The sequence below is a fragment of the Salmo trutta genome, chromosome 39 (genome assembly GCF_901001165.1).
Source record: "Salmo trutta chromosome 39, fSalTru1.1, whole genome shotgun sequence".
Taxonomy (NCBI): domain Eukaryota; kingdom Metazoa; phylum Chordata; class Actinopteri; order Salmoniformes; family Salmonidae; genus Salmo; species Salmo trutta.
In genome coordinates, this window is record NC_042995.1 from 6,916,114 (window position 1) to 6,931,546 (window position 15,433).

The following is a 15,433-nucleotide window of genomic DNA, read 5'->3' on the forward strand; positions in this document are numbered from 1 at the left end:
TGATGTGGTTTGTACAGTATCAGCTGCTTCTGACATGAACTGGTGACAACGCAAACATCTGAGTAACGTTATCTAACTGTTCGTTAACGTGTTGTCGATGTGCTTCGCTTTAGAATGGCCTCAATCACTTAAAATCAGTTCCCGCATATAGTTTATGCGATGATCTCTTGCTTACTCAATAAGACACTCTCCAGCACAGGTAAGCTAGTTAGCTAGCTAAGGTAGGCATAACTTATGTCGCTAGGAGAGTGCCTTTGGGCTTCAATGAAAACTGAAGATCCAGGAGAAGAGTTGTGAGGAGACATCAACAGGTTGTGCGGGGATGGACTTTGTCAAAACGGTCCTGGTGACTGGAGGGGCAGGTTTCATGTAAGTTAGCAAATCATCATCATAATGACAATCAGTAGTGTTCTGATAAAGACTTAAACTACAGAAAACAAGCAAGTTGAATCTACAATGTATGTCAAATATGAGATTTCATTGCATACTATACGTTTCATCTGTAACTCTTTCCCAATACAGTGGGTCCCATTTTGTCTGCTCCCTAGTCAACAGGCATCCAGATTGGCGTATCATCAACTTTGACAATGTAAGTAGGAGCTAAGTGTGCTTTCCTGTAACGACAGATTCAAGCCTTGTTCAAGCTGGGCCCTCTCATTCCCTTTGCAGCCAAGGTACAACATAGACATTTGACACTGGTCACTTTAATAATGTTTATATACTGTTTTACCCATTTCATATGTATATACAGTATTCTAGTCAAGGTCTATCCTATTCTACTATTGCTGTACCAAAACTATTCTATCCTACGTATTCTTCAGATATACTACATATTGTATCCTTAAACTGTCCATAATTACAGTAGTCCAGATGTCCATATATATTTATACTCCGGACTCCGACATTGCTCGTCCTAATATTTCTATATTTCTTAAAACCATTCTTTTACTTTTTTAGACTTGTGTGTATTGTTAGATATTACTGCACTGTTGGAGCTAGGAACACACGCATTTTGCTACACCTGCAATAACATCTTCTAAATATGTGTATGTGACCAATAAAATTTGATTTGATTTGACAACCCGTTTCACTGCACATATCCGGTGTATGTGACAACAAAATAAAAAATGTAAATAAAAAAACGAAGTGAAGCTTATTTCCTGTACACCCTAACTACTACATTATGTGACTGCAGAATGCCAAGTTGTCATAATTTCCTGGGAGTGACTGTGTAACCTTTCCTGGTCCCATACAGCTGGACTACTGTTCCAATCTCAGGAACCTGGAGTCTGTAGAGGAGAATGAGAACTACACCTTTATCAGGGTGAGAGAACTGCCAAGTCCTGGTGTTATGTAACATCACTGTATATGGAGTGCCAGTGGTACGAGACAGGGATGTCCTCTCTCCCCTCCTGTTTGCACTGGCAATTGAACCTCTTGCAGAAATAATTAGACAGGACTCAAATGTAACAGGTATCCGTATTAATAAACATGAATAGGAACTAATTTGCCGACAATCTTCTGATATACCTGACTAATATTTTAAACTCAATGTCCCCCTTGTTCAAAATATTTTCGGAATACTCAAAAATCTAAGGATATGAAATTAACATTGAAAAAAACTGAAATAATGACAATTAGAAAAATAATAACTCATGAACTACAGCAATCCTTTGTGGACCACAAAAAATATGAAATACTTAGGATGCTTAATAAGTGACAACAAACATAAAGTTAACTTTATTCCATTACTCAACAACATGAAAGCAGATCTAATTAAATGGAACAATCTCCCCATAAATCTTACAGGTAGAATAAACCTCTTTAGAATGGCATGGCTCCCAACGTTTTTATATTTTACTCTACAAAAATATGAACGCAACATGCAACAATTTCAGAGATTTTGCTGAGTTAGAGTTCATATAAGGAAATCAGTCAATTGAAATGAATTCATTAGACCCGAATCTATGGATTTCACATGACTGGGAGTACAGATATGCATCTGTTGGTCACAGATGCCTTAAGAAAAGGTAGGGGCATTGATCAGAAACCAGTCAGTATCTGGTGTGACCACCATTTGCCTCATGCAGCATGACACATCGTCTTCACATAGAGTTGATCAGACTGTTGATTGTGACCTGTGGAATGTTGTCCCACTCCTCTTCAATGGCTGTGCAAAGTTGCTGGATATTGGCGAGAACTGGAACATGCTGCCGTACACGTCGATCCAGAGTACCCAAACATGCTCAATGGGTGACACGTCTGGTGAGTGTGCAGGCCATGGAAGAACTTGGAAATGTTTTGCTTCTGGGAATTTTGTACAGATGCTTGCGACATGGGGCTGTGCATTGGACTCCAGAGTGGCGCAGTGGTCTAAGGCACTGCATCTCAGTGCAAGAGACGTCACTACAGTCCCTGGTTCGAATCCAGGCTTTATCACATCTTGCCGTGATTGGGAGTCCCATAGGACGGAGCACAATTGGCCCAGCGTTGCCCGGGTTTGGCCGTGGTGGCCGTTATTGTAAATAAGAATTTGATCTTAACTGACTTGCCTAGTTAAATAAAGGTACAAATAAAATCAAAATGATCATACTGAAATATGAGGTGATGGCGGCGGATGAATGGCACGACAATGGGCCTCAAGATCTTGTCATGGTATCGCTGTGCATTCAAATTGCCATTAATAAAATGCTATTGTGTTCGTTGTTCGTAGCTTATGCCTGCCCATACCATAACCCATACCACCGCCACCCATGGGGCACTCTGTTCACAATGTTGACATCATCAAACCACTCACCCACACAACTCCATACACGTGGTCTGCAGTTGAGGCCAGTTGGACGTACTGACAAATTCTCTAAAACAACACAACTTACGGTAGAGAAATGAACATTCAATTATCTGGCAACAGCTCTGGTGGACAGTCCTGCAGTCTGCCTGCCAATTGCACGCTCCCTCAACATCTGTGGCATTGTGTTGTGTGACAAAACTGCACAATTTAGAGTGGCCTTTAATTGTCTCCAGCACAAGGTGCACCTGTGTAATGACCATGCTGTTTAATCAGCTTCTTTAAATGTCACACATGTCAGGTGGATTATCTTGGCAAAGGAGAAATGCTCTCTAATAGGGAGGTAAACAAATGTGTGCACAACATTTGAGAGAAAAAGCTTTTTGTGGGTATGGAAAATTTCTCTGATCTTTTATTTCAGCTCATGAAACATGGGACCAACATTTTACATACATATATTTTAGTTCTGTGTATTTTCAGTTATATACCAATTACCCCACTGAAGACATTATTTACAAATGTATACTCGGCCCGTAACAGATTTCATGTGAGAAAATACCACTGAATTGAAAGGATAGTTTAACATCTTCCTAAGTCTGAGGGTGTTTTTTAACTTTCCAGATTTGGAATTGTATCAACTCGCAACCCAAGGCTTTTACTTGCAACATGTTGTTAAATACACTAAAGAGGAACAATGGGTACATATTGAAGATGCGCATGCTCATCCCAATAATCTTTTTATGTGTCTGTTTTCAAAGGATGGAGCTAAGAACATGAACAAATTCATAGTTAACAACACTGTAACAACATGGAAGAAAATGAAACGGATTCTACAATAACTAATTTCACTCCCTCTGGAACAATCTTTGGATAGCTTTTCAGAATTCACTGATAAATTGGCCCACATGGAAAACTGAAGGCATAGAAACCATAAATTACATGGTAATAGGAAATACAATTATTTCCATGACAGAATTAAAAATACATTTAGGACTGACCAATGTAGACAACTTTAAATAAATGCAACTTAAAAGTTTTATATTTGAACTTCTACTTCTAAAAACCCACCTTTCTAGAAACAAGTCTCTCACCGTTGCCGCCTGCTATAGACCACCCTCTGCCCCCAGCTGTGCCCTGGACACCATATGTGAACTGATTGCCCCCCATCTATCTTCAGAGCTCGTGCTGCTAGGTGACCTAAACTGGGACATGCTTAACACCCCGAACCATCCTACAATCTAAGCTTGATGCCCTCAATCTCACACAAATTATCAATGAACCTACCAGGTACAACCCCAAAGCCGTAAACACGGGCACCCTCATAGATATCATCCTAACCAACTTGCCCTCTAAATACACCTCTGCTGTTTTCAACCAAGATCTCAGCGATCACTGCCTCATTGCCTGCATCCGTAATGGGTCTGCGGTCAAACGACCTCCCCTCATCACTGTCAAACGCTCCCTGAAACACTTCAGCGAGCAGGCCTTTCTAATCGACCTGGCCTGGGTATCCTGGAAGGATATTGACCTCATCCCGTCAGTAGAGGATGCCTGGTTGTTATTTAAAAGTGCCTTCCTCACCATCTTAAATAAGCATGCCCCATTCAAGAAATTTAGAACCAGGAACAGATATAGCTCATGGTTCTCTCCAGACCTGACTGCCCTTGACCAGCACAAAAACATCCCGTGGCGTTCTGCATTAGCATTGAACAGTCCCCGTGATATGCAACTTTTCAGGGAAGTTAGGAACCAATATACACAGGCAGTAAGGAAAGCCAAGGCTAGCTTTTTCAAGCAGAAATTTGCTTCCTGCACACAAACTCAAAACATTTCTGGGACACTGTAAAGTCCATGGAGAATAAGAGCACCTCCTCCCAGCTGCCCACTGCACTGAGGATAGGAAACTCTGTCACCACCGATAAATCCACTATAATTGAGAGCATTTTTCTACGGCTGGCCATGCTTTCCACCTGGCTACCCCTACCCCGGTCAACAGCCCTGTACCCCCCACAGCAACTTGCCCAAGCCTCCCCCATTTCTCCTTCTCCCAAATCCAGTTAGCTGATGTTCTGAAAGAGCTGCAAAATCTGGACCCCTACAAATCAGCCGGGCTAGACAATCTGGACCCTTTCTTTTTAAAATGATCTGCCGAAATTGTTGCAACCCCTATTACTAGCCTGTTCAACCTCTCTTTCGTGTCGTCTGAGATTCCCCAAGATAGGTAAAGCAGCTGTGGCGACCCAAACTGCTACAGACCTATATCTATCCTACCCTGCCTTTCTAAGGTCTTCCAAAGCCAAGTTAACAAACAGATTACCAACCATTTTGAATCCCACCGTACCTTCTCCGCTATGCAATCTGGTTTCAGAGCTGGTCATAGGTGCACCTCAGCCACGCTCAAGGTCCTAAATGATATCATAACCGCCATCGATAAGAAACAATACTGTGCAGCCGTTTTCATCGACCTGGCTAAGGCTTTCGACTCTGTCAATCACCACATCCTTATCGGCAGACTCAACAGCCTTGGTTTCTCAAATGATTGCCTCGCCTGGTTCACCAACTACTTCTCCGATAGAGTTTAGTGTGTCAAATCGGAGGGCCTGTTGTCCGGGCCTCTGGCAGTCTCTATGGGGGTGCCACAGGGTTCAATTCTTGGGCCGACTCTCTTCTCTGTATACATCAATGATGTCGCTCTTGCTGCTGGTGAGTCTCTGATCCACCTCTACGCAGACGACACCATTCTGTATACTTCTGGCCCTTCTTTGGACACTGTGTTAACTACCCTCCAGACGAGCTTCAATGCCATACAACTCTCCTTCCGTGGCCTCCAACTGCTCTTAAATACAAGTTAAACTAAATGCATGCCCCTCAACCGATCGCTGCCCGCACCTACCCGCCCATCCAGCATCACTACTCTGGACGGTTCTGACTTAGAATATGTGGACAACTACAAATACCTTGGTGTCTGGTTAGACTGTAAACTCTCCTTCCAGACTCACATCAAACATCTCCAATCCAAAATTAAATCTAGAATTGGCTTCCTATTTCGCAACAAAGCATCCTTCACTCATGCTGCCAAACATACCCTCGGAAAACTGACCATCCTACCGATCCTCGACTTCGGCGATGTCATTTACAAAATACTCTCCAACACTCTACTCAACAAATTGGATGCAGTCTTTCACAGCGCCATCCGTTTTGTCACCAAAGCCCCATATACTACCCACCACTGCGTCCTGTACGCTCGTGTTGGCTGGCCCTCGCTTCATACTCGTCGCCAAACCCACTGGCTCCAGGTCATCTACAAGACCCTGCTAGGTAAAGCCCCACCTTATCTCAGTTCGCTGATCACCATAGCAGCACCCACCCGTAGCACACGCTCCAGCAGTTATATCTCACTGGTCACCCCCAAAGCCAATTCTTCCTTTGGCCGCCTCTCCTTCCAGTTCTCTGCTGCCAATGACTGGAACGAATTACAAAAATCACTGAAACTGGAGACACTTATCTCCCTCACTAGCTTTAAGCATCAGCTGTCAGAGCAGCTCACAGATCACTGCACCTATACACATAGCCCATCTGTAAATAACCCAAACAACTACCTCATCCCCTACTGTATTTATTTATTTATCTTGCTCCTTTGCACCCCAGTATTTCTAATTTGCACATTCATCTACTGCACATCTACCATTCCAGTGTTTAATTGCTATATTGTATTTACTTTGCCACCATGGCCTATTTATTGCCTTAGCTCCCTTATCTCACCTCATTTGCACACATTGTATACAGACTTGTTTATTGTTTATTGTTTATTATTGACTGTATGTTTGTTTACTCCATGTGTAACTCTGTGTTGTTGTATGTGTCGAACTGCTTTGCTTTATCTTGGCCAGGTCGCAGTTGTAAATAATATCTCAAAATTTTGACCTGAAAGCTTTTGGACATCAGAGCAATATTGAGGGAATCCTATTTGAGTCAAGAAAAGATACTCATATGAAAGGTAATATATACAAAACCTTGCACAAAAAAAAGCCTATTGAACTAACAATCTCTTAGAAAAAAAGGTATAAACTATTGTAACCAAGACTTAAAAATAACTGATATTGACACAAGATGGAGGGAGTGTTGGAACATAACGAACAAAATTAGTTATTGACAATATACGCTTAATCCAGTATAAACTAATGTATACAATGTGTTATACAAGAGACAAAATTCACAAATTCTACAGAGTAATGTCTTAAGTGTAAAACTAACAATGACTCAATAATTCATGCCTTCTGGGAGTGCTATGGTCCAACAGTTAGAAAGCTAGTTGTCAGAAGTTGTACAATGGAAGTTTATTTTTAATCCGTCTTTCTGCATATTTCAAGACATGGCATATAGGGGTGCGGTGAGATACCGAATGGGTTGGACAATTATATTGAATAAACTATTACTTAAATACTGGCAGTCAAATGATACTCCAACTTTAAGAGAATGGAAGAATCAAATGCTTTATTATTTAAATATTGTAAAAAATCTGTAGGACAGAAACAAAATAACACAATGTGAAGTCATATGGGGCAGAGTCTTAAAGTGTTACAAACAACATATGGTGTGGTTACAGTGGGAAAATTTGGGTCTGAGTAAGTATGATGTGATTAATGTTCGGAAATGTATGAATGTTAAGTTGTTTATTGTTTTTGTCTATGTATGTTTTTGTTTATTGTAAAAAAAATCTAAAAAACAATCATAAAGACTGTTAGCTTGAATATGTGTCATGGTTTGTCCCTTTTCTTTAACAGGGGGATGTATGCAATCCATGCTTGTTAAAACACGTTTGCCACAGAAAACATCGACATCGTCTTTCACTTTGCGGCTCAAACACGTTGGTAAGAAATGACGTTTTACTGTTTAGATTGTGTTGTTACCATGCCAAAACAATCAAAGGCATCGTTGACAACACTCAGTGACCCATAGTGCAAGACATTCATCCATATGTTTCTGTGCCCCCTTTTCAGAGACGTCCTTCGTATGGCCGTCCAGATACCACATGGTGAACGTGGAGGGGACAAGGGTGCTACTGAAAGCAGCTTTTGAGGCCAAGGTGGAGAAGTTTATTTACATTAGTACAGATGAGGTGTATGGAGAGAGTCTGTATAAGGTCAGTCCACTTTCACTGATATCCTGACATAATTGTCATAACTTTTTGTAAGGTGTATGCCACATTTACATTTGAACTCCAAGTTTTTGAGTGCCACTTCTCAACTTTTTAAGGTTCTTTGTCTGCAGTACTGTCAGTCCCCGGTGTTAAAAGCGGTCTATTTTACCCCCATGTAGGAATTAGATGAAACCAGCCCAAGAAGACCCAGCAACCCATACTCTGTGTCTAAAGCAGCTACTGAGTGTCTTGTATTGTCCTACAGGGAGAGACACAAGGTAGTAAATACTGTCAACAGACATACCACAATTAGAACCAAGTTTTTCTGTGAGGCATGTATACATTTTTGTATTATTTTGTATTAATATTTGGCTTTTTCTTTCAGGTTCCTGTTATAATAACAAGGAGCAATAATGTATATGGACCCAGACAGTACTTGGAGAAGGTCAATATAGTATCTATATTCTATATCAGTGGTTCCCAACCTTTTTCGTTTACTGTACCACCAACTGAATTTTGCTCTGCCCGGAGTACCTCTGAAGTACCCCCTAATGTGCATTTTACCAGTAACCCTTTGGTTTCATGAGTCTTCAAGTACCCCTGGTTGTGAACCACAGGTCTATATATTTCTGTTGTGTCTGATCTTTTAAGCTGCCTCAACAAATGTTTTTTTTTTTTACCCCCAGGTCATTCCAAAATTTGTGTCCTTCCTTCAGCTAAACAAAAAATGGTAAATACTTTAAGAGAGCACTGACATCATCCCAGACTATGTGGACATGTTTTACTTCATATGTTATTGTTTGAAATAAAGCCTACGTATCCCATGCTCCTCTCTGCCACAGTACCATCCAAGGGACCAGCCCCCAATCTCACCACTTCCTGTACATGGATGATGCCATTGAAGCATTCCACACCATCCTGGAGAGGGGGATGGTGGGAGAAACCTACAACATCAGGACCGACTTCAAGATATCCATCATTCAACTAGCCAGAGAACTTATCAAGATGGTAGGATATGCATCATTCAACTAGCCAGAGAACTTATCAAGATGGTAGGTGAAGTGTGTGTCTGGTCACTCTGTAGTCGTCTATACAGAGCCACTGAAAGACATCTGCTAATAGTGTGTGTTACAGGTCAGGCATGTACCTGATGCAGAACTGGCTGGAGTTTGTGCCTGACCGGGGAGTGAAGTATAAAGGGATCACACTAAACACTTTTCAGAGCCTTTACTTCCTTTGAGCATGTCTTTGCCATGGAAACCAGTGTGAGAAAGGCAGGCTGTGTGATTGGCTCCTAAGACACTGACATTGTTGAACCTCTCACCCACCCAAGGCCAGTGGTTAACCTGAGGTACCCTGTGAACTGAGAAGCTGTGGAGGCTGGGCTGGAAGCCTGCAGTGTCATGGGCAGAGGGCATCAGAAGGACAGGTACAGTACATGAACACATTACTCTATGGATTCCTTAGATTTACTTTCATATATATTTTAGCACAAGGGGTGAATCTCTAAAGTGTCCTCTCCATTTGTTTTTCACAGTCAACTGGTACCAAGAGAATCCAGACTTCTGGCCAGATGTCAAACCACAAGACCAACCAAATACCTTTGAGCCTGATACCAGAGACCAATAAGCACATAGATCCTCTTCCTGTATTCATGGTCACCAACCCTGTTCCTGGAGAGCTACAGGGTGTGCTGGCTTTTGTTCCAGCCCTGTATTAACACAACTGGTTCAATTAATCACTCAGTCTTAATTAGGGTTGTTGACTTCCACTAGTCAAACCCTCTCAATCACTGTGGGTGTGCAAGGGAACACTTATTTTTGTAAATGTTTTACTAATGAAGGTGGAATGTAAAAGACAAAATACAATAGTTGGTTAAGTATTTGCAAGTCAAAACTTTTAATTTTGGTAAAATCATACAATAAATGCACAGGTTCTCGTGCAGTGCACAGCCTCTAAACTAGTACATAAAGCAAATACAAACTAGTGGGCGACTCGGTGGCGTTCAGGGGAGTGTCTGGCCAGCCGAAAGCTCTCCAACCTCTCCTCTCTGCAGCTTCACATTCATACGTTTCATCCAAACCTTTACAGACTCAGTCAGCTAATGTTACTGTAAGACTCATTGATCCGGCTAAGACTCACACTCCACAGAAAACACACGGAGGCCCAAATATGCAAATACAACAGAGCAGAACCACATGTTTTTTTTCCTTAAGATTGCCATGTGCCAGACATTCGCTGGGGGAGGAAACAAACCCTCAAAAACAAGGAAAAGCTAATTTAATTGGAGAGAATCTGGACACTTCTTGCACTGGAACAATATTTTTTAGAAAATGTTATCACTTTTATCCAAACCTTGGCATTGGTTGTTTGTTTCGAATTTTGTTCGCCAATTAAACGGTGTGGCCATGTGGCCAGTACTACTAGAAGTAACAGGTGTGGATTTTGATTTGAGTCCAATATGACTGACATTAAAAAGCTCACACTACCCCGAAAAATATAAATTTCCACGCATACCGGTGACATTCAACATTCAAGTGCCAGTGTTTTTGTACTGTCTTTTGGTCAAGTTTCTTAAACTATCACTTTAGGCTTATAAAAATAAATATTTCTCAAAAATGCTTAATAAATTACACAAACTAGCAGCAAAAGTAGAATCTAGTAATCTGTGTGCAAATAGCTCAATTCTCAGACTGCTACTGAACTAACCCCTGGTCCCAAATAAATCCTGGTTTAAATAGTGATAACCCTTCCCCTTTCGTAAACAAGCTGCGTTTTTCACAATCTCCTCACACACAAAATTCGGAAGCTTCAAGGACACACACTCAAGACATTTATATAAAACTCTAGATGTGCAATAAAATGTTTGTTTTTTTGAAAACTTGATGGCCGTTAAGTAACATCACAAAGGGGCCTAGACCTTAGGTAGCACCATTCAATCTTAAGTTAACACAATACTGTCAGTGCATCTGCTTCATAACCACCACCTCACTGTTATTGATTCAAAATGTCAAGGCACGACAGACACACTGAGAATATATACCTATTGCACTTAAAATGCCATTGTCTTGCCAACGTTGGGCCTCCCTCCTATATAAGGAGGAAGCCTGGATGCCAGCTGTAGTAGTAAACTGGCCAGTGGTTTTACATAATACATCATGGCGGCCCAACCCTACAAAGGGAAGAATAGCTGCATTGTTTCTGTCAGAAATGAAGGATAGATAAAGCACCCCCGTCTTTGGCCGGGTCGCATGGGCTAGATTCACCAGCCAGCATACAGGAAAACCTCATTGCCTCTTAAAATGTTGCACTGGTAAATAAACTGCACTTCCCATCACCCTTTGCTACGTGTAAAGCTCAGTTTGCTCGCCTGTACATTGATGACCCTTAACTTCTGACCTTCCTACGCTCTCCGAGGAAGAAGAGCTTGTGTCTTTAAACAGTTAACCCGAGAATGTCCTTCGGATTCGAACGCAGCTTGAAAAAGAGAACTAAATTAAAGGTGTAAGAGAACGACATTTTGTAATGAAATAAAAGCCTGCTGCAGAATTTCCTTTTGCATTTTTTTTTTTAAACTCCTTGACCAAAAAACAACAACACTTGCATGCGTATTTCATCCCAGGATGGCCTTGACAAAAAGCAAAGCCACCCAGGTTACTGTGTGGTCCTATGGCAACCATTCGAACTTCACTTTCTATATGGCAAGCGCTGTTTTAGAATTGACAATTTTAAGAAACATTCTCTCAGAAGGATGGATATTTGTCAATTGCCATCCTCCAAAATGTTTAAGTAAAAAAGCTCAATCAAAAACTAAATTCACCCACCAGGCAGCTAGAAGAAGTTGCTTCACTAGGTGCCACAATGCCAAGTCAATTTGTAAGTGGGGAACTGAACTTTTGAGCATCGACTTGCTCAAATAGCTTGTATGTATGGACATACCATTTAAATATTACATTTTAAAATTGTACAACTGGAATGGCTCGTTTAGTGAAGACTACCATATTCCTCTCCAGGATAGAGTGAGCGAAAAATATTTTGAACTCTTTTTTTCCCTTGAAGTGCACTTTTGTCACACAAGGGTTTGAAAACCTATAGTGGAATTCTCATAGGATGGCTGCAACATGCGGTTGGAGATAGTTTGAGCCATCAGATTACCCTGTGACAAATTTGAAGCTCAAATGGACAAATGACTCACTCAAAAGTCATGTCATCTCAGTATTTGCCAAGGTTTGATATTTAGTTCAAGCTTATTTTGTTTTCCTTCCGAATAAAATAACAAAACCACGTTTAAACCCCAAAACAAAAAATATATAATTTAGTTCTTGTTGGCCAGGTTTTAGCCAGTTATGACGATTAAAAGAAAATGACAATTAAAAGAAAATACAGATAAAACAATCTAATTGTTAAAGGCACAGTACATTTACAAACAAATGATCCTCAGTTTGTTTTGTTACAAAGAAAGAAAAAGCAGTTGTAGTGAAAAAAAGAAAAAAAAGAACTGCAAGTCCCAAGATCCTAAATACGCTATAGTCACTACGGGCGACCACACGATGATTCCAGAGCCTGGCGATGCCATATTTCTTTAGGAATCACTCAGTGGCTCCAGCTTTCCTCTTGGTCAGCTGTCCTCTCGGTCCCCCGTCTCTCAGCTCCATTTTTTGGAAAAGCGGTCAGAGAATCACAGCTGGTAATGTACTGCAGTCTGTTTGGAAGCTACACGGGTGTTTATATAGTCTGGCTTAGGTTACACATGTGGTTTCCTTATCAGTGAGTTTGGCGTGGCACGACCCACTGCAATGGTGGGGGGAGGAGGAAGGAGGTGTAGGTAGAGGGGGATAGGGTTGGAGGGATGTTTAGTTGCCCCACCAGTCCACTCCCCCCTGATGAGAGTAGTTTCCTCCATAGCCATCACTGCTGTAGAAGTTGCCTCCAAAGCCACCTGTGATTGGGGGGGAATCAGGACAGCGTTAGAAGGAGAGTAAGGACTGTGTTGGAGCATAGTTGGAATTAAACACTAACTCTTGGACATGTGTCCTAAGAATTGTGGGATAGACCAACAGTAATATTTACACCCAAATGTTGCTCCATTGTGAGGTTTTAATGGATATTTACCGCCACCACCAAATCCACGGTTTCCTCCATGTCCACCGGGCTGGCGTCCACCACGACCCCCGAACCCTCCAGTGCTGCCGCCGCCACTGGTCTGACGGTAGTCCCTGGCTCCGAAGCCACCAGAGGTGAACCTAAACAGAGAGGATGAGTCAGTGATTAAGAGAGTGAAACGTCTCTAAACCCTTGTTACTTCTGCTCCTTTATGTAGGAGTGTGTGTACCTCTTGGAGCGTCCGCGGGTGTTGCTTTTGTGCTGGTGTTCATAGGCCAGGCTCTCAAGCCAGGAGGGTACTTCCTGTTTGGCCTCCACTAGGATGTCCAGAAGGTCCTTGGTGATGTTGCCGTTCTTATCGTTGAAGAACGACGTGGCCAGACCTGGGAGAGGGTTCACCATGTTACAGTCAAATAGTTATCTAAATAAAAAAAATTGCATTACGTGTCACTGAGTGGTGAGTTGAGTTCTTGAATATTGTAGAGGCTTACCCAGGTTGCCCACACGTCCAGTACGGCCAATACGGTGGACGTACTCCTCTATATCGCTGGGCAGGTCAAAGTTGATGACGTGCTTGACATTGGAGATGTCCAGGCCACGGGCAGCCACCTGGTACAAGAGACCGAATACAACTATTGGCCTTCTTGTTTGAACAGAAGCATGTTAGCTCCCTTTTTAAATGTCCCCAACATGCAACCATATTGCAAAACAAACACCAGGCCTTGAACAGTATGAGGCCAAAGACCTAGTGTGTTTGGCTTTATTGTTTGTCAACCAATATATTTTACCTGTCACAGAGCTGTAGAATTCAAACTAAAATGTCAGCTTGCAGACTCACCGCCGTGGCGACCAGGATGGGGCAGCGTCCCGAGCGGAACTGGTGCAGAGCCTCCTCTCGGTCCCTCTGGGAGCGGTCGCCATGGATACTGGTGCAAGCGTAACCCTCGCGGTACAGGAAGTCCTCCAGGGCATCCGCTCCCTTCTTGGTTTCCACAAACACCAGCGTCAGAGAGTTCTTACCTGGGGAGGAGAAGGAAGACCGGTGAGTCACTGCTTAAAAATGTTCAGATAGATTCTGTATAACAGACATGGCCTCGGTTTCTGACATGGGAGGGTTAGCGTCAGGTCTATTCGTAGCATTTCTATCTGCAACGTTCAGCGCTTGCTCAGTACCTTCCTAAACGAGCCCCAGGGGAGACATTACAGGTATGGAAACAGCATCAACCCACTACCCCCTGTGGTTGTGGATCTGAGAGGGAAGGAGGGGGCTGAATCACCAGGGGTGTTTAGAGAGGAGAAACAGCCATAGTTGCTAAGAGATGGAGGCTCTGGCAAAGAAAAGCTGCATATCTAAAGCTGTGTTGGGCTACTCTACAGTGAGTCGTGATGCATGATGACCAGAGGGCTTCTTCAAAAGGTTTAAAATGTTACAGCACATTCAGATGGAGAGATGTTTGAACATGTTTCTCCATCTGGTAGAATAGTGGATCATGTTATTGATTTTTCTACCTGCAGTGAACGTTTTGCAAGCTGCCATGGCCATCATAACAAAAGCAAAAGTGTAGGAAATGGCATACGGTTGCAGTAGCAAGCAGGGTGTGGGCTAAACAAATCAACAGTCACAGATTCCCAAATCAACCCCCCCCCCCCCCCACAAAGGAGACAACACCCTTCAAAACAGTGAATGACCTCACAATGACAACCACACTAGATGGCTGATCAGAACCAACGGGACCTTCTCGTCTGGACACAAATGGATGACTAATATGGGTAACCAATACAGGCCAAGCAATAAATCAATAAACTGAAATATGAAATGAGATGCAAGCTTCTACATCCACTTTAGTAATAATAAATTCCTACTTACCAGGTTTCTCTATGTTTTCACCTGCATTGTCCTGAACTTCGCTCGGAATGACTTTGGATAAAACCAAACCCGATGATAAACTCATTGCAGTTTCAACAGTTCATAAGTGACATTAAAAAGGGGGAGGCTAGCCAACAGAGTTCAGAAAACCCAATGGCCGCCATTAATGGTACCAACGAGTTCCAATACGACCTCAATATTAGAATGTTATTGTTGTGGAACATTTGGTGCCAACATGGAGGACGGTTTCCTGAACTCTGTGTGTACATGGCTCTGCATAGGAGTAACGGGTTTGGGGATACTAGGCAGGGTCAGTTTATGATAGCCAACATACCTAAGCTAGAGTACAAGTCTTCACCTCACATCTGACCCTATGACACTACCAACACTGGGTCACGTTCAACACACAAAAACTGCCTACTGAACACAACCCAGGCTTATGACCATCTGAAACAACAGAATACCTCATGCAATCAAAACTAGACCATCACAGCTGAATGGTTACCCATCTTCTAAGATCTATAGCTTACATCTG

The 15,433-nt window shown here is 42.3% G+C and overlaps 1 protein-coding gene and 1 pseudogene across 8 annotated transcripts in view; one reads left to right on the forward strand and one right to left on the reverse strand.

Moving 5' to 3' along the window:
• LOC115179140 (dTDP-D-glucose 4,6-dehydratase-like) lies at positions 1 to 10,579 on the forward strand (annotated as a pseudogene).
• Positions 9,811 to 15,433, reverse strand: part of LOC115179138 (ATP-dependent RNA helicase DDX3X) — a 25,047-nt gene continuing 19,424 nt past the window's right edge. For 6 of the 8 annotated variants that reach the window (XM_029740430.1, XM_029740428.1, XM_029740426.1 and 3 more), the window contains 6 exons: positions 14,899 to 14,949; positions 13,870 to 14,051; positions 13,523 to 13,640; positions 13,261 to 13,414; positions 13,041 to 13,171; positions 9,811 to 12,867 (listed from right to left, as the gene is read on the reverse strand). In XM_029740430.1, the coding sequence (XP_029596290.1) occupies positions 12,782 to 12,867; positions 13,041 to 13,171; positions 13,261 to 13,414; positions 13,523 to 13,640; positions 13,870 to 14,051; positions 14,899 to 14,949 (722 nt within the window). In that variant the 3' untranslated portion in view covers positions 9,811 to 12,781. The remainder of the gene's footprint in view (positions 12,868 to 13,040; positions 13,172 to 13,260; positions 13,415 to 13,522; positions 13,641 to 13,869; positions 14,052 to 14,898; positions 14,950 to 15,433) is intronic. The other 2 variants (XM_029740427.1, XM_029740429.1) reach the window with 2 other exon arrangements.